At 40.7% G+C, this 21,175-nt stretch overlaps 1 protein-coding gene across 2 annotated transcripts in view; it reads left to right on the forward strand.

Moving 5' to 3' along the window:
* Nucleotides 1–21,175, forward strand: part of Abcc4 (ATP-binding cassette, sub-family C (CFTR/MRP), member 4) — a gene marked incomplete at its 5' end in the record, with an annotated part of 227,137 nt that overhangs the window by 203,597 nt on the left and 2,365 nt on the right. For both annotated transcript variants that reach the window (XM_005374108.2, XM_005374109.2), the window contains 3 exon segments: nt 2,569–2,741; nt 3,175–3,280; nt 12,377–12,511. In XM_005374108.2, the coding sequence (XP_005374165.1) occupies nt 2,569–2,741; nt 3,175–3,280; nt 12,377–12,511 (414 nt within the window).

Raw genomic sequence — 21,175 nt, forward strand, 5'->3', positions numbered from 1 at the left:
AGCGAGAACTGTTCTAAATACACATACTGACTTACTTTATATTCCAATAGCATTGGGAGATAGAGATCTTGCTTATAATAATATTATGTCTCATTAAGCTAAGGGAAAGTTCAGGAACTTGCCCTATTGGCAGATCTAGGCAGGGCCCAAGTCTGACTGTCTGGCAAAAAGACCCAACACTTTAATTTAAAATTTTTGAAGCTGGATGTGGTGGTGCACACTTGTAATCCTAGAACTCAAGAGGCTGAGGCAGGAGGATCCCTGAGAGCTCTAGGCCAGTCTAAGGTACATAGTGAGTTCAAGGCCAGCCTAAACTACATAGTGAGACTCTCTCAAAAAATGGAAATATTTTTTTCAAGTCACAGAAATATTAATGAAACCATATTTCCTCACCTTGATTTTTCAGCTGTTAATATCTTGCCTCATCTGCCTTCTATCTGGGAGTCTGCATTTTGCTGAACCATTTGGAGGTTAAAGCAGCTCAGTAATGCCTATTGCTGATTGTGAGATAACAATAATGATCTCACTTAATAAATGTAAGAGTACTTACCCAGTGTTTCCCTGTGGTCACTCTTGCTGTCTTCTCCTACCTCTCTGTGTCTTCCTCTTTGTAGCACTTCATCGTAGCTGGAGCATAGGATAGCACTTCAGAGGACCTTCGTGCTGGTATCATTCTCATAGCCTCTCTGATTCATTAATGAAGACAGAGGCTCAGAACTGTTTTCTGGAAGGCATGTCCCCTGTTCTCTATCTCAAAACCCTTATTCCCAGTTAAGTGATACGTTGTCACCTTAGTCAAGGGAAACTGTAAGATTATATCTTCAAAGTCTGACCCTCAGTCTTAGAGTTCCAGCCCAGCCAGGGTAACTTCGCAAGACCCGGTCTCGACATTAAAAATTAAAATAAAAAAAGGCTGGGGATGTAGCTTAATGTGAAGGCACCAGGGTTCAATCACCAGTACCACCACCAAAAAAAAAAAAATCTTTATGCACTAGTATTACTAAAGTCCATTCACGGGAAAAACTGATAAAAAAAGAAATCTTCATGCACTAGTATTACTAAAGTCCATTCACAGGAAAAACTGATAAAACTGATAAAACTGCCACCATATACTTTTGGTGTAGTCCGGGGACCCAGGTGTAGATCTGTGAGTCTGTCTCCTAGCAACAGTACTCAGGTGGTCCTCTTCCTTATAATGGAGGGTGCTTGAGCAAACTGACGTCTTCTGGAGTTTTCAGTACAGGGTCTTGCCCCCGATCCAAATGGCAGACTTCAAATTTTGTACATTTTCCTGTTTCATGTTAGCACCAAGCACCAATACCGTATTTAATCTTAAGTCAGAATTCCCAGTTCTTGGAGTTGGGCTTCCACCATGAGCACAACTCAAGGCGTTGTTGGTAGAAATGCCTCAGCATGTAGGGTCCCTGACTTTTCGTTGTTTGACACTGCAATTCTGTGCACCTGCTTGCACTCATCAGTCTACTGATCTCTGACTGTGAGGCGTATGGACTCTTTCTGGTTCTTAGTTCTCAAAGATAGCTCTTATTTGGCTCTTGCTGTATAAAGTTTCTCTGAAACAAAATAGTCATTGAACTGAATCATCACCCAGTGTAGACTCACATCACTTTATAACTACAATTTTACAAGGACAGATTAATATAAATACCCAAATCGGAGGCCAGATGTTACGTTGTGTCCTGTTTTCCATGAGTTTTTTATTCACTGCGGTGAATTTATGAGACTGAGGTAAGTACACTTGACAGTTTTAGCAGCGTGGGGTTAAACTTGGGAAAGAACCATCCCCCAAATAGGATCCAGATTTCCCAACATAGGAGGTGCAATTTCCCATTGTTTGAAATATTTTAAAACTTTTCCAGTTGATTAAAATCTTCCCAAGTGGTAAAGTACCCATAGGTGCCTGGTGGCAATCACATGGTGGGATGGGCATTCAGGTGATGAGGGCTCTGGGATGATTTATGTCTGCCGGCTTCATTGAGATAGAAGTCACATACCAGAGAACGCTCCGTTTTTGAGTGTGATCTAGTGGTTTTAGCAAGTTTGTAGAGTTGGATGACCATCATAGCAATCCAGTTTTGGAATACTTCACCCCAGAAGTTCCCTCTTACCCATTTATAGTTAATCCTTTAGTCCCTCCCCAACAATTCTCTTTTCTGTCTCTGTAAATTCCTGCAGTTACCTCTTAGCTAAAAATTAAGAAGAGGAATTTTTTACTTTGGTATATTCTACCTGGAGAATGATTTCATTCAGCGCACTGTATATTTTTTAATGAGATTTGCACCAGCACTGTTAACTCATGAGCCCGCGTGGCAGCACTTACAGAGGTGGTGACAGAAGAAGTTCCTTGGGTCCCATTCGGGTTGTCCACTTACGTCAGACTGTTTCTGTTCTGAGTCTCCCATCTCTCTCATAAACATTGGCTGGAACTAACTCTCGCCGTGCCAAGACGGTACGAGTAACACAAGTCTTGAGAGTTGTAATGTTGAAGAGCCTTGTCTACTTCCGTGGTGGTTTGTTGAGGAAGATGTCATTCTCTGTCTCCCTCCTCAGGTACAGCTGAAAGAAGCCATCGAAGATCTCCCTGGTAAAATGGATACTGAATTAGCAGAATCAGGGTCCAATTTTAGCGTTGGACAGAGACAGTTAGTGTGCCTCGCCCGGGCAATTCTGAAGAAAAATCGCATATTGATTATTGATGAAGCGACAGCAAATGTAGACCCCAGGTACAGAACTGAAGTCCATGTAACACTGAATGTGAATTTTAAATGTGGTGCCCAAAATTAGTAGAAATGTTGTATAAAGTTACTTTCAGGGTATGCATATCCCATTATTATATGCAAATATTCCAAAATCCGGAATCTGAAAACCATCCAGTCGCAAGCATTTCAGATAAGGAATACTCAACTTACGTTCTAGGCATTCTGAAAGAGATTCCTAAACCCCACTTCTGATAGTTCCAAACATTTTGGAGGGGGAATGTATTTTCCATTGTTTTATGAAAAACAGTAAAATTCCCAAAGTTTCTACGGTTTTTGAATGTGATTGTGTGTTAAAATACTGATTTTTTTTTAAAAGAATTAAAGTATCTTATGATCTGTAAAATCTTGTTTACTTTTTTCATCTGTACTGAATGAACTCTAACTTGTGTGATTCCAGAACTGATGAGTTAATCCAAAAAAAAATCCGGGAGAAATTTGCTCAGTGCACCGTGCTGACCATCGCGCACAGACTGAACACCATCATCGACAGCGACAAGATCATGGTGAGCCCTCCCTGGGGACATCCGGTAGCTTCCGTTTATGTTGTGTTTCACAATTTACCCCTTCTTACAAAAGCTGATAGAAACTCCCAAGAAATTAATTTGCTCTCAGTTTTTCTCTCATCCCCAGCAATTCAAGGACTGAACTATACATCCAGTGCTATAAAAATATTTAGTACATCTCTTTGCCTAATTTCATATTAAACATTTGTTTGAATTGCTATTTTTCTTTAAGATGACCAACTAACGAAAATACCCCAAATCCAGGAAGTGGACCTTGGGATGCTAAGCTTCCTACTGCAGAAGAGTAGGACAGTGTCACTTCCTCTGAGTTACAGTTGTTTCAGCTTTATGTTAAAAAAAAATTAGCTTCGTGTTTAAGCTCTTGGGAGGCTGTTGGGTAAGGCTGCAGAATCTCTCAGCGGATGGCACCTTGATGTGCTGTGAGGGGAGGTGTGAAAGACCCAAACAGAACATTTTCAGGAAGGGTCTCATCAACTCTTGTGCATTGTTGGTGGGAATATAAATTAGCAAAACCAAAATGGACGTTCCTCAAAAAATTAAAAGTAGAATTTCCATGTGATCCAGGTGTCCCACATTGGGGTAAATATGGCCGAAGGAAATGAGATCAGTGTATCACAGGGCTGTCTGCAACCCTTCGCTCACTCCAGAATTATTCACAAGATGTAGAAGCGATCTGAGTTTCCATTAGTGGATGAGTATATGAGGAAAATGAGGTACACATGCACGGTGGAATACTATTCAACCTTAAAACAGAAGGAGATTCTGGCATTGGGCACAGTGTTGATGTTCCTGGAGGACATTATGCTAAGTGAAATCATCGTATAGAGAGACAGACGACGCTACACAGAAAGACAGACACTGCATAGAATCTGAAAAAGTGGAGCTTTATCAGAGGCTGATAGGAGATGTTGGACAAAGGGTACAAACTTTCAGTTAAAGGAATGTTTTGAAATCTTCTGCCCAGCAGGGAAACTGTTGTGCACTTCACAATAACTGAGAGTAAATTTCAAAAGTCTCACCACAAAAAAAATCATATAAGTGAGGTTGAGGTTATGTTAATTAGCTTGATTTAATCCTTCTACATTGTATACATATAATACAACACTTTATACCTCATAAATGTAATATAGTAGTTATGATATGTCGATCAAAAATAATATTTTAAAGTAAAACACCCTAGTCAGAAAGACAAAGAGTTTCAACAGAAGGATTTAATGTAAGAAACTTGTACATAGGAATCAGAAGGCTAGGGGCATGAGGGGATGAGACACAGTGATAATTTTACAAGCAGCAAAACAGGTCTTCATAACAGGAGCTCGGAGGAGGGGCTCTAAGCATTGGTGTTTATCCCTCCAAGGAGGACCTGCTGGCCAGCTACTGGTCATGTCAGTAAGGGACCATCGTGAGGCTGGTTACACACTTGCGCAGAGACGATAGAGACTGGGCACCTGAGTAGTGCTGGCGGCAGTGGCAGCAGTCAGGAAGACAAGACCTTTGGCCCATGTACAACTTCCTCTCTCTGTCTAGTGCCCCCTACTGGCAATACTTGGCAGAGCCTGTTGGCTAAAGAGCCTATGAACCGACTGCCCTAGTGAAAGGTTAAATGTAGAAAGGTTGATCTAGGCTGAGGATCTGTTGGTAATAATCAGAAAGCCTCCTACACAGCAGATCTGGAGGTGCCAAGCAGTGGTCTCTGATTATTTGTCTAGTATCTTCTTTTCAGAAGTAGGTCAACTGGACTGTGATGGGTTAAACATGGGTATGAGGAAACAGTTCTGGTTTCTAGGGTTAGAGCCTGGGCATCTGGATGAATGGGGAAGACCTAGAGAGAAGTGGGCTTAGAGAAGGGTTTGCTTTGAGCATGTGACAGCTGAGATGTCCCTGGATTTCACTGTGGCTCTGCCTCTTGAACTCCCAACTCCAGTTCTGGAAGATCTTCAGCTCAGAATTCCTTGTCCTTGTTGTCAGCAATGTCATGGGTCCTACCAGGAGAGGTGAACATGTTTACTTAGTTTCTGTTGCTGACTTATTTCATAGAAAGTGACAGGAACTGACCTCCAAGCACCCAAGAAACATGCGTTCTGTAGCCTCAGATATGAGGAAGTGGCCTCTGTGTTCTCTCCACCCCAGGTGGAAGTCTTTCTTATTGGAGAATTTCTGGTTGTTAGCTGGCTCAATTCAGAGGAAAACCAGTGACTTCATCAGCCTTCTGTCATGATAATGAGATTCCTGAGATAGAAAATTTATACAGAAAAAAGTTCATTTTGGCTCACAGTTTTGCAAATTTCAGTCCAGAGTCATTTGGTGTTTTGCTTTGAGCCTGTACTGAGGCAGGACATGGTGGTGGGAGAATATGGCATAGCAAAACTCGCTTTGTGGCCAGGAAGCAGAAGAAAGCAAGGAGGAGGCCAGGCTTCCAGAATCTCCTTTAGGGTCGTACTGTGTGACTTAAAGACCTCTTGCTAGGCCCCGCTTCTTAGATATCAACCATCTACCAAGAGTTCCACCCTGGCTACCAAGCCTTCAGCTGGGTCTTTAGGTGGGCCTTTAGAGGACATTCATGGGCCAAACTGTAGCAGCCAATAATGTTCTTTCTCAAACCCTTGATTTTTGAAGCAATTATTTTTCTTGTTCACTTTGGAAATGCCTATTGCTTCCCTCTGCCCAAAAAAACCAAGTGATTTTCTGTTATTCTGAATGTGTGAAGACACAAAGCCAAGTCAGTCAGCTGCAAAGCCTGATACTCCAGAGGGTAGCGACCAGGTGCAGGGAGTGGAGAGGGAAGTGACAGATGCTAATGAAGGGAATATCAAGCACTGTCATCATACTGTCCTGATTGCAAGTGCCCAAGATGTAATGATGACATTTCGTTGCACTGGTGAATACTTCTCCACAAAGACAGATGGATGTGGCTTTGTTTACTGTAAGTAAATCAAACAAAAGGCTTGTTGAGAAACAACTGTGACCTAATTGATAGCTTTGTTTATGTGTTGCCTTTCCAAAGGGATTTACCCAGTTTTGGTTCATTAAGCACCATTAATGTGTTCGGCTTAGAATTCCATTTTATGAAGATGTTCTCTCAGTTTTAACTTTATTAAACATGGTGTCATTGTTATGACAGCTAATTTAATCTTCCTCATTTGCTCAGTTGCTACAAAACAGTGGAGCAAGACAGACAAATTAGAACGTCTTTTTCTCCTAGTGCTCTACTCCAGTGCTACGCTAAGTCAGCCTCTTCTCTGTAGGTTTCAGGGTTAGTTGGTCACTTGTGATCTGTGTGTTTTTTTTGTTTTGTTTTTTAATCCAGTCCCTGTACACCCCAGTCCTTACACCTCTCTGGATTCTCTCAGCTGTTACTGTAGCCTGTGCTCAATGTTGTCACTTCTGGCAATCAAGGAATTCTTTTTTTATTTTTTATTTTTTTTATTTTAAAGAGTAAAAGAAGGATAACATAATAATGGGGGGGCTTACCAAATTACAGACAAAGTGGTAGGAAATTATCAATGGTTATTGTTTTACATATTGTTATCTACAAGATAGTTTCTCAGGAAAACAAACAGACAAATGATAGTGAGTTATAGACAAAAGAGGTAGGAGATTATCAATAGTTGTTGTACTATACTTTGGTATCTTCAAAGTGGCTTCTAAAGAAAATAAATAGAGCTATACATGAGTGACCTACTGAATAATCATTAACTATTCTCAATGTTTGTTGTAGGAAACACATAATAATAAACATGCATCCATTTATAACATAGGATAGGAACAATACAAACATTGCAGAGTTATGGATAGATTAATAGGAAAATATCAATGGCTGCTGTAATACATGGATAATAATATCTTCAAAGAATCAAGGAATTCTTTAGGAGTAAATTACAGAGAAGCAAAACCAAAATTTAGAAACTCAGATTGTAGGGCTGGGGATGTAGCTCAGTGGTAGAGTACTTGCCTAGCTTGTACCAGGCCAAGAAAAGGAGGGAGGGAAAGAAACTTGGAAGCTGGCTGGCTGGTTGGCTGGCTGGTTGGTTGTACCTTTTCTGCTCATAGACCATCTTATGGTCTTATCATCTTTACCTTTCTGAACTCAAATCTTCCTAGTTGTTTTCCACAGAAAATAAACCTCAGAACTATAGTAACATACCCAGCTAGAGAAGCACAACAGTGCAAAGCTAATTCAAGTTTTATTTAAATTTCCATTTTCACCTTCATAGAACTTTTATTTGATAAGCCTACATGACCACAGTTAGAACATTTCAGAAGAAAAAACGCAGTCTCAAAAATATGCAGAGAGATTCAAGTGTTTAGGTGGAAAAAAAAGTAACATCAGGGAGAAAATACAGATGCTGAGAGAAGACATATGAGTGAAGGGTACACAGGACGGCAGAAGCTTTGGAGTGGCAGGGAGGTCACCGTGACCTCATGGCCCCCTCCCCCAGATAAGAAGAATCATTTACTCATTTAAAAACTAGGGAAAGAGAATGATTTTTGTCACATGCCACAGTATATAGTCACAGAGAAAAGTCACAGGTCCCCAGTTTGCAAGAAGGAAGCCAACTTCCAAGGTTGGATACTATCCATTTGCCCCTTGGTCACCAGTATCCCAAAGCAGATCTTTACAGCTTTGTCATTTCTTCCCTATTCTGTCACTGATTGGGGTCCCCTGGACTGCCTATTGCCAGAGTGGAAGCTTTTCTGTTTCTTTCCCCTTGTGACACCCCAATATCATGATGGCATCTTGCCCACTAAAGTGGGTTAAGCCATTTTGCAATGAGTCCATCTAATTTTTATATCTAGGACGGCTACCTGGACTCTCTGCAGATTTGTAGGCCTGGTAACCACATCTTCACTGAGTTTATGTAACTGACTGACTCACCCGACATAATATATTTTTCCTTAACCTACTAGAGAGCAGTGAGCAATTTGAGGCTGGCATTCCTGGAGAGATCCTGGGGCCGAGGGAAGGCTGTTGAGAGATGGCTGGCTCATCAGTGTTGGTGTGTGGCGTCGTTTACAGTTTACTTGGGTCCAGGAAGGGTGGGGACCAGTAGATTTCAGGAGCCTTTTCTTATTGATAGAAAAAGATGTTCAAAATTGTTTATTGAAAGTTCTGCTCTTCTAAACAGAAAGAAAGTTCAGGATTTCTTTTATTCTAAAATATCTACTAGACTCTAGCGAAGTCGGTGAACAGAAAGGCTAAGTGGGTAAAATTCTGTTCCTTGCATTCTTTCCCACATGCACGCCAACTTGAGACTTTACACCCACTGCTGTCTCTCTTTGCTCCTTTAACATAAGTCAGTCTGCAGCCCTCCGGTCTCCAGCCTGCTCTGCCTCTTCCTTCACTTCACCCCTCTTGCCCGTAGCCATCAGTCCTGTAATCCGTGCATCGCTGCCTTACCTGAGCCGAATATCAGCTGGGTCTTCCCAGCCTTCACACGCTTAGATAGCCACCCAGTGATGCTCCAGCTTTCATTTCACCTATGCGTCAGGTACCTGCTACTTGCCACGTACATTGCCCAGGCAATGCAACAGTGAACAAGAGAAGCCACGCACACTTGCCTCCTGCCATTGAGGATAGGACAGGAGGGGGCAGGTGTACCTCCAGACCCCCAACCCATGTTTTTTGTATCTGGAATGACTACTCTCCTTCTGCTTGCATCTTTGCATGTCCAGGTCTGTTTACCTTTCCAACCCAGTTTGCTGTTACCCCTTCCTGAGCTCCTCTTCAGAACCTCTGGCCCGGGTGACCTCTTCTGATGCCGAAACTCCTGCTTATCTTGCTTTTTTTCTTGCGTGATAGTTCCTTGGGTATTTCCACCTCCTTCCTGAGTATGGACTGCTAAAGGCAGGGCCGAGAGTTACCTGTCTTCGCCTCTTCCACAGCGCCTAGTGTAGTGACATGAATGTAGTAAGTGTGCAAGAAATGTGTGCCATATACATTCAGGAATTGTTGAAAAATGACTTAAGCGGTTTTCCTCCAGTGGGTTTTGGCCTTGTGTTACTTGCTCCTCTGTGACTATATACCAGGCACACACAAATAATTTGAGTCATGAGTGTAATAAAAGGGTGGTGGAAAGCTGGGTGCCGTGGTAGCACCTGTAATCCAAGCTACGCGGGAGGCTGAGGTAGGGGGATCACAAGTTCAAGGCCAGCCTGGGAAATTTAGCAAGATCCTCTCCCAAAGTAGAAAGGGCTGGGGGTGTAGTTTAGTGGTAGAGCACTTACCTAGCATGTGTGAGACCCTAAATTCATTTCCCAGTACTGCAAAAGTATAAAATAAATGAAATTGTCTCGGCAAGTGGACTCAGGACAGATTTATGTTTACAGGCATATTTTCTTAAATTTAAAAAGAATAAATACAATATCCAGATGAAAAGGTACTTTAGAAAACTAAATATTTTAAATTTTCTTAATGTTATTTAACTTTTGCCAGCCAGTGTGCTAACAGTGTCTTAGAATTCACACGGTGAAGAAAAGAGATTCAGACCCAGGCTGGAGTGGCAGCTCTGCCGTCTACAGCACGTGACCAGGCCCAAGTTATCTGTTTGGATGGATGAATAGAAGGAAGGAAGAGAATTATCAATCTTATTTATCTCATCTGTTTGGAGAGTAACAGTGATGACTTTAAATTCAGTGAATGTTCACCTCATACACATTGTTATTTTCCTTTTCAAGTTCAAAAGCTGTTTTTTTCCATTCACCTTATTGTAACACCACATTCCTTGCTACTTTGTATTTATATAGCAGGGCACCCCATCTCAAGCCTAGCTCAGCAACCCTGTGGGACATAATAATCCCGTTCATTTTAAGTTACTACTTTGTTTGCTGGTTTGTTTTGTTGGGGTACTAGGGATCAAACTGAGCTATACCCTGCCTGGTATTTTTTTTGTGTGTCTATCAAAGAGTACTAATAAGGCTGGATTCATTTTACATTTTCATAGCATTACCTTACAAAAGTGAAAATTCAAGGTCTAGACCTAGGGGTGTACTGCAGTGGTAAAATATGCTGACTATAAAATATGCTGACTAATATGCCCAGGATTCAGTCCCTTGCGCGCGCGCGCGCACACACACACACACACACACACACACACACACACACGATCTAATAAGTTATAAAGCCTTATCAAAAATTACCAGAAGCATTATAAAAAATTATCTGTCATCCTTCCGAATTTGAAACTTCCAACAAAATAAAAAGCACAATCATTAAATTATTAATACTAAGAAGACACAAAGTGTCTTAGCCAAAATGATCTGTCACTTCCATTGTCAATCCTCTGGCTTTTTGAGAGCCTTGTTGCTGGGGCTGTGCCCTTTTCAGGTCATGCTCAGTTCTGAGAACTACTGGCCTTAGTGACATTTGTGAACTGTCAGATTCAACAAGGGGAAGTAGAAGATTTACCATTGTTCACGTTTGAATAAGTTGGACAGAGACAAAATAGTAGACGTACCTTCTTTTCATTACAGTTTGGTGTAGTCTTTATAGGGAGAGTCCTCACCCTGCACCACCTCTAAAATGATGACTTTTTAAAGTTTGCTTATTGCTTCTGCAGAACAGAAAGTTCAACATTTTGTAAAGTAATTCAGTGCATTTATTTACGTAGGCTTTAGCGTGGAAGAGACCTGTATTTTAAAGTTGCATTTTTTTCTTCTTCCATGTCAGGAGGAGTGGTTGTACACTGTAACGCTATGCTTAAGTAAAATTATACATTCGGGGCATCTAAATTGGCACACCAAATTATAGGACACTTTAATTATTATGTGGATGTGACAGATTCAATTATTCTTGAACTCTTTTTGAGAAAGCTGCCCTTAGCAGTGATTTACAGTAGTAAACAAAAGATTAACAGGAAAATGCCCTTTATGAGACTTAATAAATGTTTCCGATTAAATACCATGGGCCAGAATTAACTGCACTATGTAGATGTGGAAAAACAACCTATGTCCTGCTTAGAGTTGCAGCATACTCTCTTAAGATGAATTTATTCTAAACACAGCCTAAATGAAGAATTAAGTACCACTTAACAGCAGAACGGTTTTCCTAGACGTCATTTGGGCCAATTGTCTCAGACTCTTTCTTCTCTCTGAAACCATTAACCAAAGCCACTAATAAGTAGAAATGCAGAGTTAAGAGGCCCTTCCTCTCTCTTTCAATTTCCAGTGGACATATTAATGAGCAATAAAACGGCTAAAAGGCAGGCAGCTAAAGAGAAAGAAAGAGGCAAGGAAAGGTAATTGTGAAAACAGATTCAGGCCCTTAGCAGTGTGCATTGGGCTGCCCCCGTGTGCTATGTGGTCCATGATCACTGAAATTCGGAGTTTAGTTTCTTAATTGCCTCTTTAGTCTTATCCAAAGAGAAAATTGGATTTCTGGAGTTTTCTTCTGTGCAGCTTTAACATTCAGGCTAAAGCTGCTTAGGTAGCAGCTCTCTTTGCCAGTCTTTCGCTCCCAGAATAATAAACGGCACCCAGAGGCAATGCCAGGATGCACCTGAACTTCACCAACAGTGAGCCCTTCTTTCCAGCCGATGGTCAAGCACCCTGAAGAAATTCCAGATGCACTTACTTCTGTTCCATCTTTGGTCAGATTCTGTCAGGCCAGCTGGTTGATTCATTTGCCAGGTCACTGTCATTTGGTTTGTCTGATGACCTTCTACATTTTTAGTAAATTGAGCTTGATTTTCTCGAGTCAGGAAGTTTCCCACCTCTGAATGCATGTGTAAATACCTCGCAAAGCTCAGAGGCTGAGAACGTTAAAAGCACTAATAACAACTACCCCAGATGCCCTTGGCCAAATCTGCAATGCCACAGGACTGCTGAGTGTCCGTGATAATAGCCTAGAATTTTCATTTTCTTCCTTTCCTATAACATTATAATAATAAAAGGTCAGGTTAGGCCTTTGTTTGCTTTGTAAAACAGGGTAATCACACCATTTAAATACCCTCCAGGCCTACCACCCAAATCGTGTCTCCGTATTCTCCCTCTCCTGCCCCTTTCCGAAATATTGTCTGAGTTATAATATGTTACTGCACAACCTTGTGTTTCAATGGGCTTCTTTCTGCTGATTACCAGGTTTTGGATTCAGGAAGACTGAAAGAATATGATGAGCCATATATTTTGCTGCAGAATAAAGAGAGCCTATTTTACAAGATGGTACAGCAGCTGGGCAAGGGGGAAGCCGCTGCCCTCACCGAAACAGCAAAACAGGTGAGCACGCGCCAGGGAGCTGTAATTAAAGTTTGTCTCACTGGCTCTCTCCTCACAATTCGGCACCTTGGGTCTCGTAACAAGCACTGTGTGCCCTTTTCAATTACAAGCCTTCAGAGACAAAGCTTCAACACGTTCCGGGTTGAAGTCAGGTCTGCGAGGACTTGGCAGAAGCAAGTGGGAGAAGGAGGGTGTGCACACGCATGCACTCACATGCACACACATGCACACACATGCACGCAAAACCGTACCGGGAGACAGGTTTTAGACTGGACGTTTTACCTGTTTAGACTCTGCAGGCTCAGACTGTCATAGAAGAGCGAACTCATTGTACAGTCTCTGCATTCCCTTTCTTAGTGCTTAGCATGTTTGAGATCCATGCAAATGCTGTGAGCACACAGCCAGATTTGTGAGTTTGTGGAAAAAATATACAATTCTGTGCATTCTAGAAGGAACTACCAGGGAAACATAGATTACTTCTGTTCTTAGTGTTATAATCTATGAAGAAAACTCCTACTGTCATTTTTTCCCGGGGTTTCTCCTTCATCCTTTGTTGTTCAGGATTACATTCAGAAATTTTTTTGTGTTTTCTCAACCTTCGAGAAGATAAAATTGCCATCAGGACAAATCATAACAGTACCCTACCTTGGCACTATCATCTGAATAGTGCTTGAAGGTTCACACAGCATTTAAAGACATGCAGGTCCCATGATATCTTTCCAACAATAATAGTGTAAAATGATCTCCTTCTGGATATGGGATAATGACACTTTGGGTTAAGGTACCGAGCCAATGTCACCCAGCCACAGACACTCATGCTTCTTTCTTGCACCCTGACATGCGCAACTTAGGGCAGAATGAGCTTCTACCTATGCATAATGAGGCTCCAGTCGTAAGTACTCATCTCTAGGCACTGTGCTATGGGTGTGTTTCTCCTTCTCCATTGTTTCCTGTATTTGTAGATTTCTTTTTTTTTTTTTTAATTTTTTTATTTAAAAAATTAACTGACAAAACAACAATGAAGACAAAATCAAAACAACACAAAAACAACAAAAACGATACATGACCTCAAAACAAAATGATAGGAATTTACAATGGTTGCTACATTACATGCTGTTATCGTCAACAAAGTTGCTCAGTCCACCAGACATAAGAATGCAAGATTGATCAAACAATCAAAGACAGTAATAAGTAAAAACAAACAAACAAAAGGCAACATTGGAAATGATGCAGAGCTTCACCATACAAGATGGTAGGAGTTCAACAATGGTTCTTACACTGCATGTTGTTGTTTTCAGATCAGTCATTCTGATTGCCAAATTCAAGCATGCAAAATTGGTCAAGAAAAAAGAAAATTTTAAGCATTGACTGTTCCTTTCAGTAAATCACCTATTCCTATCAGCAATATACCTATTCCAGGTATCCTTATATATACATTTTTTAAAAACCAAAATAACAAAAACAAATACATAAGCAAAACAAGATAGTGAGCAATAAAAATAATACAGAATTTCAAAACATGGTGATAGGATATTACCAGTGGTTGTTATATTACAAATGTCATCTTCAAAATAGTTGCACTTTCCCAGATTTTCAACACTGCAGGTAGAATTAAAAACTGCTTGTTTTGTGCACTATTTTAAATCTGTATAAAAAAATACAGAGTGAGAAAGCATATTCCAGTATCCAATTGTTCTGTGTGAAGAATTTATCCAAAATCTAACTTAGATTCTCTTCTGTCACTGTTTCATCTCATTCCTCCTTAGAAACTCAGAATTTCTTTGAATACTATTTCTATCTTCAAAACGGTGATACACCTGTATGTGCAGAGTATTGTGCTGGGTCCTCACAAACATGTTGGGTATGCCCCTAGTCATTGACCTTATAAACCAGAGAGTAGAGAAGAGCAGAGATATATGGTTCCTATGTGGAGCCGTGATGATGGTGATGGCGATGCTGATGATGGTTAGACTTTGTCACTTACTAAATGTCACACACTGTGACATGATATAGGTCCTCTTATCATTATGTCTGTTCAAGGGACCAGCGCTTAGAGAGGGGAGGAAATTTCCCAGGAGCACAAAGCTAGTGCATAATTGGAAGAGTCGAGTTTCAAACCTATGTGTCAAGGTTCCCTTCCCTTTCTTTGCCCTCTTGGGAATTGAACCCAGGGCCTTGTGCATGCTAGGCAAGTGCTGTACCACTAAGCCACATCCCCATCCCCACAAAGTGCCCCCCTTAAAAATGTAATCATGGGCTGTGTGTGTAGATCAGAAGTACAGCACTTGCCTGGCATCTGAGAAACTCTGGGTTTGGTCCTTAGTACCAGGTACACGCGCACGCTCACATATGCACACGTGCACACACATGTTATCATTACATTATCAAGATGTTGAGAATAGACCACAGAAATTGGGTGGATCTAGATCACATAAACTAGTATAATCCAACACTCATTTTAAAGATGAGGCAACTAAGGCCCCAAGGAGTAAAGTGTTATCCTCGTTTATTGTAGAGACAGAACTAGAAATCTTTTCTTTCAGTCAGCATTTTAATTCTAGTGCGGAATATATCCAGACAAGCAGTAGATCCCAGAATTCTCTGGTATCCAGTTGAACAACATAATGGCAACTTTTATTTGTGTAGTGCTTTATGATTCACTATACATAATTCATGCACATATAGTTGCACTTGACCCTCACAGCAGTTCTTTTTTTTATCCGTGGTTATGAGGCTGCCAGACTGGGGTTATTGTGGGGCATAGAGAGGGTCAGTGGAGAACAGAGCCTGGGTCCATTGCTGGCCAAAGCTGATGCACTGGCTGGGTACTGTGTTCTGGGAGAAGTTTGCAAACATTCCTTCTTGTATCATTAGGTGTCCAGGGTCAGGCCAGTCATGGAAACTTGCATGGTGGTAAGACATCCCTCTTGAATCTCAGGCCTTCCTAACTGCGGGCTCAAGCTACTTCTACAGAAAGACAGAAGGAAAGACAGATCTTGATTCCCATCCAAGCTGAATGCGTTCTTGACATTCTTTCTGCACACACTTGGTCCTCTTAGGAGAACAAGCTGTCAGATTGTCAGCCTTTTCATTGTACGAGATCAAATATCAATGCATCATTCAGAACTGTAACACCGTGTGGATTAGTCTAAATCAACAAGCTTTTCACTGTCCCAGATTAGAATTCATCCGTTTGAAAACAAAACTCAGCATCTGGGAAAAGGTACTTCCAAGTCACGTATTCTTGACCACGTAGTTGCTTTTCTGAAAATGTTGGTACAGGCAAGCTGAATCACTGCTTGATTGACCTTTAGAGATGATCCGTGAAAAATAGACAGAGTACTTTTCAGATACAGAAAGCTGAAGGCTTCCATCACAGACTAGGGGACTTAACCACAGAAATGGATTTTCCCACAGTTCTGGAGGCTGAGTTCTAGAAGAAGATGCCAGCAAGATCAGCGTCCTCTGAGCCCTGTGCCCAGCTTGCGGGTGGCCCCGTGTCTTGACATAGTCTTTTCTTCTGTATTTTGTGCCCCCCTTTTTTGGGAGTCACACTGAACCAGGGCTTGCTCAAAAAACCTCATTTTAACTTAATCATCTCTTTCAGGACCTAGTATGGTCGCCTTCTGAGGCACTGGGGGTTAGAACCTCAGCATAAAATTTCGGTAGGAGGGATTTACCACACAGTTCCGCCACAACAAAGGATGAGCACTTTCTGCTCTTTCCTGGTGCAGCAGCCCTCCTGGGTTGCCAGACTTCCTTTGTTCCCATTGTGTAATGAGGTGCTGCTTTATCAAGCTGTGAAATCACCAGATCCAGCCCAAAGGTTATGAAATCGTAACAGCCTAGATTCTAAGAGCCTGGACCTGTTTGAATAGGCAAAGAGGTGCTCAGCTGGCAGTGGCCTTAGATCTGAGTCACCCCAGGCGCTGGCCTCAGGGTCCTCATCTGCAGTGCAGTGTGGGACTCACGGTGCAGGTATCAGATAAGATGGCACAAGTGTAGGTACTTCAAAGAATATGAAATACTTTAAAAATATAAAAATAATTCTAGCTCCTGATGACGAAAGTGTCATCATCTTCAGAAGGCCAGAGGCCACACCCTTACCTCGTGATGATAACAGAAAGAAGTGCCCAAAGCTCTTTTCAGTAGTTTTAGAGACTCTTAAGTAATTAAAAACTTTTTAATAATCAGCTCAACAGATGACATAAGCTATTGCTAAAATTATTATAGTTTAAAAAATTTTCATAAGTAAAATGTAAGTCATTCTCCCACTCCTACCTCCTGTTATGCAGATCCTCCCCTTGAACATAGTCCTGGCCCCATATTCTGCAGTTTTGCGGGCCTATTCTATATAAAACAAGAACATGTACATGTGTACAGCCTCTCTGTTCTTAAGCATAGCCAAGAGCTGTCCACCCCACTGCTTTTTTCTTGTGGTGTTGAGCATCCACTGAGGGCCTTGCTAGGCAAATGCTCTGAGGTACATCCCCTGCCCTCCCTTAGTTTAGTCATTTAATATTGCATCTTCAGTTATATTAATACTTACAGCTGTCTCATTCTTTTTAATGGCTACCTATTGTTTATACTTACTCTCTACTTTCCCATTTTTTCCAATTCACTTGCTATTAGCCCTCCCAGAGAATTTCTCAGATTCACTGATTCTTATATTCTGTTTTATAGCTGATTAGGTTCTGCTCTCTATTGAGTCTTTCCTTTGTTTGGTTTATTTTGTTGTTCTTCTTCAGTGCATTTATTTACATTCTGTCTTAATTGTTAATATAAATATTTTAAGGCTGTTAATTGTCCTATAAATGCTGCTTTAGCTGTATCTTTTAGATTTATGTAATACTTTCATCAAAGTTCATTTTTTTTTATGTTTACATTCTGTAGTTTTGATTTTGGCCTGGAAATTTGTTAAGACAGAAGTTTAAAAACTTCCTACTCATAAGGGTATATTTTATGTTTTATGATAGTTTTACTGTCATTGTTTTACCATCAATCTTTTTCTGCACCTTTTTTTTTTTTTTTTTTTTTGGTTTTTCTCTGGTACCGGGAACCGAACTCATGACCTTGCACTTGCCAGGCAGGCGCTTTTGCTGCTGAGCTAAATCCCCAGCCCCTTCTGCACCATATCTACTCATTTGAAATTACTCATATTTTTGGTGCCTTAGTGTACAGGCAATTTTTGTAAATTTTTTGTGCACACTGAAAAGATGGAATGTTGCTTGTTTAAAGTATATAGCTTAATGAATCTTAATTTGCCTATCTTATTAATTACAAGATAGAGATCTTCACAGTCCTTCTATATTAGTCCATTTGCTGTACCTGGTATTTGGAGAAGTGAATCAGTCTTATAATATATATGTCTCTTTTTGTACCTTCTGTCATTTTTGCTTGGAAAACTTCGATGCTATCATTTCAGTCAACAGAAACACATGACTTGGATTTTTCACTATGAATTTTATTTTCTACCATTTTAAAGGTCCTTTCTGGGACTCACTTAATGCTTTTCACCTTGACTTACTCCGTATCTGAAGTATGACTCTCTAATTTAAAGTTCTTGGTTGTAAAACTCATGTGTCACACTTTCTTTTGCTTACTACATTGAAATCTATGCTCTGAGGTCTCGGCCTTGTCGGTTCCGATGGAGGAGTACAGAGCCACAGGAGATATAACTAGACCTTGTTTGGGTGCCTAACAGCTTCTTCCTTTATTCTGAAGCGCAGTAGCTTTTCCCAGGACATTACTGTGTACCCCTTTGAACCTTAAAGTTTTTTGTTGTTGTTGTTTCTAGAAATTTATATCTTAAATTATATCTTTGAGCTTTTAAAATCTGATAACCATTGTTCTCTTTATGATTACTTGCTATGCGTCTAAAGAATAAGAAACATTTCAGTATCTTAAAAGCAGAAGTTCAAACTCTCTAATACTCTTTCAGTTTGACAATAATATACAAAGTGTGATAAAAAAATGGTGAATGTTAAAAAAAAAATTTTATAGCAGAAGACACATTGCCATTAATTACCCTCACTATACTACCCCTCATTTCAAACACACTTATCCTGTTCGCTACTTTCTGAAGCAGTTCTAAAGTTCTTTTCCATGAGGGTCCGTAATTGTGTTATTGTGGCCTAAATTGATTCAAAACATTTACCTTTCATGGTCTTTCTGACTTTGGGGAAGATGCAGCAGTTGTATAGTTACCAGATCTGGTGAATAAGGTGGACAAGGACACACTGTAATGTTTTTTAAGTCTGCCTTTCTGTATGACAGCCTTTGGTATCAGCATTCACAATGTTTTTGATCACACCTCATAAGGATACCCACAAAAGACTTCTAGAACTGCTTTGGAAAGTGCCAAGAATGATGGGATAAGGGTGTTCAAAGCAAGGGGAAGTATTTGGAGGAGGACTGGCAGTGTGTCCTCTTTGGTAATAAAGTTTTCAAAATGTAAGCATTCACTGTACATTCTGATCACACCTGATGCACACCAGTGTTGTACACCAGAATTAGACCAGCTGTACGGATGAGGGACCTAAGGCCGAGAGTTACTGGGAGGCACCAACTCAGTGAGAAGGGACTGACAGTCTTCAGCCACAATTCCATACATAGAATGCCGTCTCACACGGGCCTTGTCAAAAAAGCCCCACTGTTTCTCCTCTGTCTGCAAAGGGGACCTTTTACTGCTCTGTTGCTTTTCCTAAGCTCTAATTCCATTATAGTGGCTTTGTGGATGAGCTGGAGTTTAAATACTAAATTTAGTTTTAACCTACAGTAAAGGAACTCTTAACCAAACCAGAGAGGAGAGGACGAACAATCAGTAAGACATCCGACATTCACTGGGCTTCTATTCTGCTGACTCCAGGCTTGAACTTTTCTGGCATTATCTCCGTCCGTCTTCACAGGGCAAAAGAATCTAAGCAGTGTCTCAAAGTCACCAGCAGAGGAGTGTTGAGACTCCAGCTTTGGTAACCTTTCCACAGGGCCTTTCTCGGTTAACACACTTGTTCCATTAACAGTGTCTCAACTCCGGGGTTCTGTAAAGATAAAATGAGAAGGTCCACAAAGGGGGCTCACAGATGTTTTGTTTTCATCTTTCAAGCTGGGTAATACTGCTAGTTTCCATGGACTAAGGGGCAATTCTCTGAGCAGCATTCATAAACACACCCAACACTTAACTCGGCATGTTTTCAACTAGCAGTTTGTAGCCATTAATTAGTTCCTATGAGGTAAGTCATTGCTCTCTCATTTACAGATGAGGCAGGCAGCATGCAGAGAGGTTAAGTGATTTTTCCAGGGTCAGCAGTAAGTCCCAGGAGAGAGAGCTGAGCCTGGGCCTCTCCATCCTAGGCTAAGCCTGTGACCGGGTACCTTGCTGAAGAATGTGGGTATCCTGGTTCCCTTCCTCACCTGCACGGTAAAAACTGAGGCTGTATCTCACCTGTGCCGTTATCAAGGCTGTGTTATAAAACATAGCAACAGATGAGAAAAAGAAAAGTGAAATTAAGGATATTTTACACAGGAAGTTGTTTTTCAACAAAACATTTCAGACCAGGGAGCTGCGACCATTTTAGTTAAGAATTGCTAATAACATTTTCTTGATAAAATTTATATAGAGGAGGATTTTAGGCAAGAAACAGGCTTTTTGGGGGTGACTTTCAAGCAGTAGAAAGGGAATTGAATTTCCATTTTTTCTTCTGGCTGCTTTTACTTTCAAGAGGAAATACCCCTTTGGAATATATAAATATAGAACCACTCAAAATGCAACTGCCTGTAAAAGTAGGTAGGGAGAGAGGACCTGAAATTTGCCTGCCACCGCCCCCCACACAAGTGTCTTATTTTTAAAAACTTGCATTATAGTAGAAACTGTCTCACTTTTCAGCCAGTGGAGTCCAGGGATTATCAGAGAATTTTTTATTTTTCTTACGTGACATTTCAATATATTGAATTTTAAATGTAGCAGCACTTTTGCAGTAGCAAGTGTGCAAGCCACAAAAGAAAAAGTACATTTAATATGTAGGTGTGTGTCTCAGCATGCTTCCTTTTTGTCCGTGAAGTCCATTATCTCCACTGATAACTTTGTTGACAGTGCCCACAAATACATTTGGAGTCAGGTTTTATAAAGTGTATGCAGAATCGGATGACTCAGAGAACAGGCTCATGACACGTGTCAGCCTCAGATAGATGGCATGTTTTCAGTTTTAAAGACTCAAACAAAACTTTTCACATTCTTCTTTGGGAAAAAAAAAAAATTATATTTGAAGTCTTTTTCACCCGAACACATTTGGAGATAAGAGCTCACAAGTCTTGACATTATTTCATTTTGTTATGCGCATCTGTCAAGGAACCAAGATACGATACAGCTGCTAAAAACTGATGATTGTGGAACAGAGAAACCTGACAGCATTTCATTTCCTTTATGTTCTGATTACACATTTATCAGGAAACCTGTATCTCTTCTAGTTCAGCTAGAAATTGGTAGAATTCAGGGACTCAAAGGCTTGGCAAAGGACCGTCCTATTATTTGGTATCATCTTACATTTTAGAGAAGTTGCTTGGTTGGGTCATTGTTAAAGCTTTTTGCTTCTTTTTTTCATTTTTGTGGCCCGCTATCCACAGATCACATTTCTATGGGTCCTGGGACTGCAGTGCCACACGAAT

The sequence above is a fragment of the Chinchilla lanigera genome, unplaced genomic scaffold (genome assembly GCF_000276665.1).
Source record: "Chinchilla lanigera isolate Chin_1 unplaced genomic scaffold, ChiLan1.0 scaffold00003, whole genome shotgun sequence".
In the NCBI taxonomy this organism is placed as follows: Eukaryota; Metazoa; Chordata; class Mammalia; order Rodentia; family Chinchillidae; genus Chinchilla; species Chinchilla lanigera.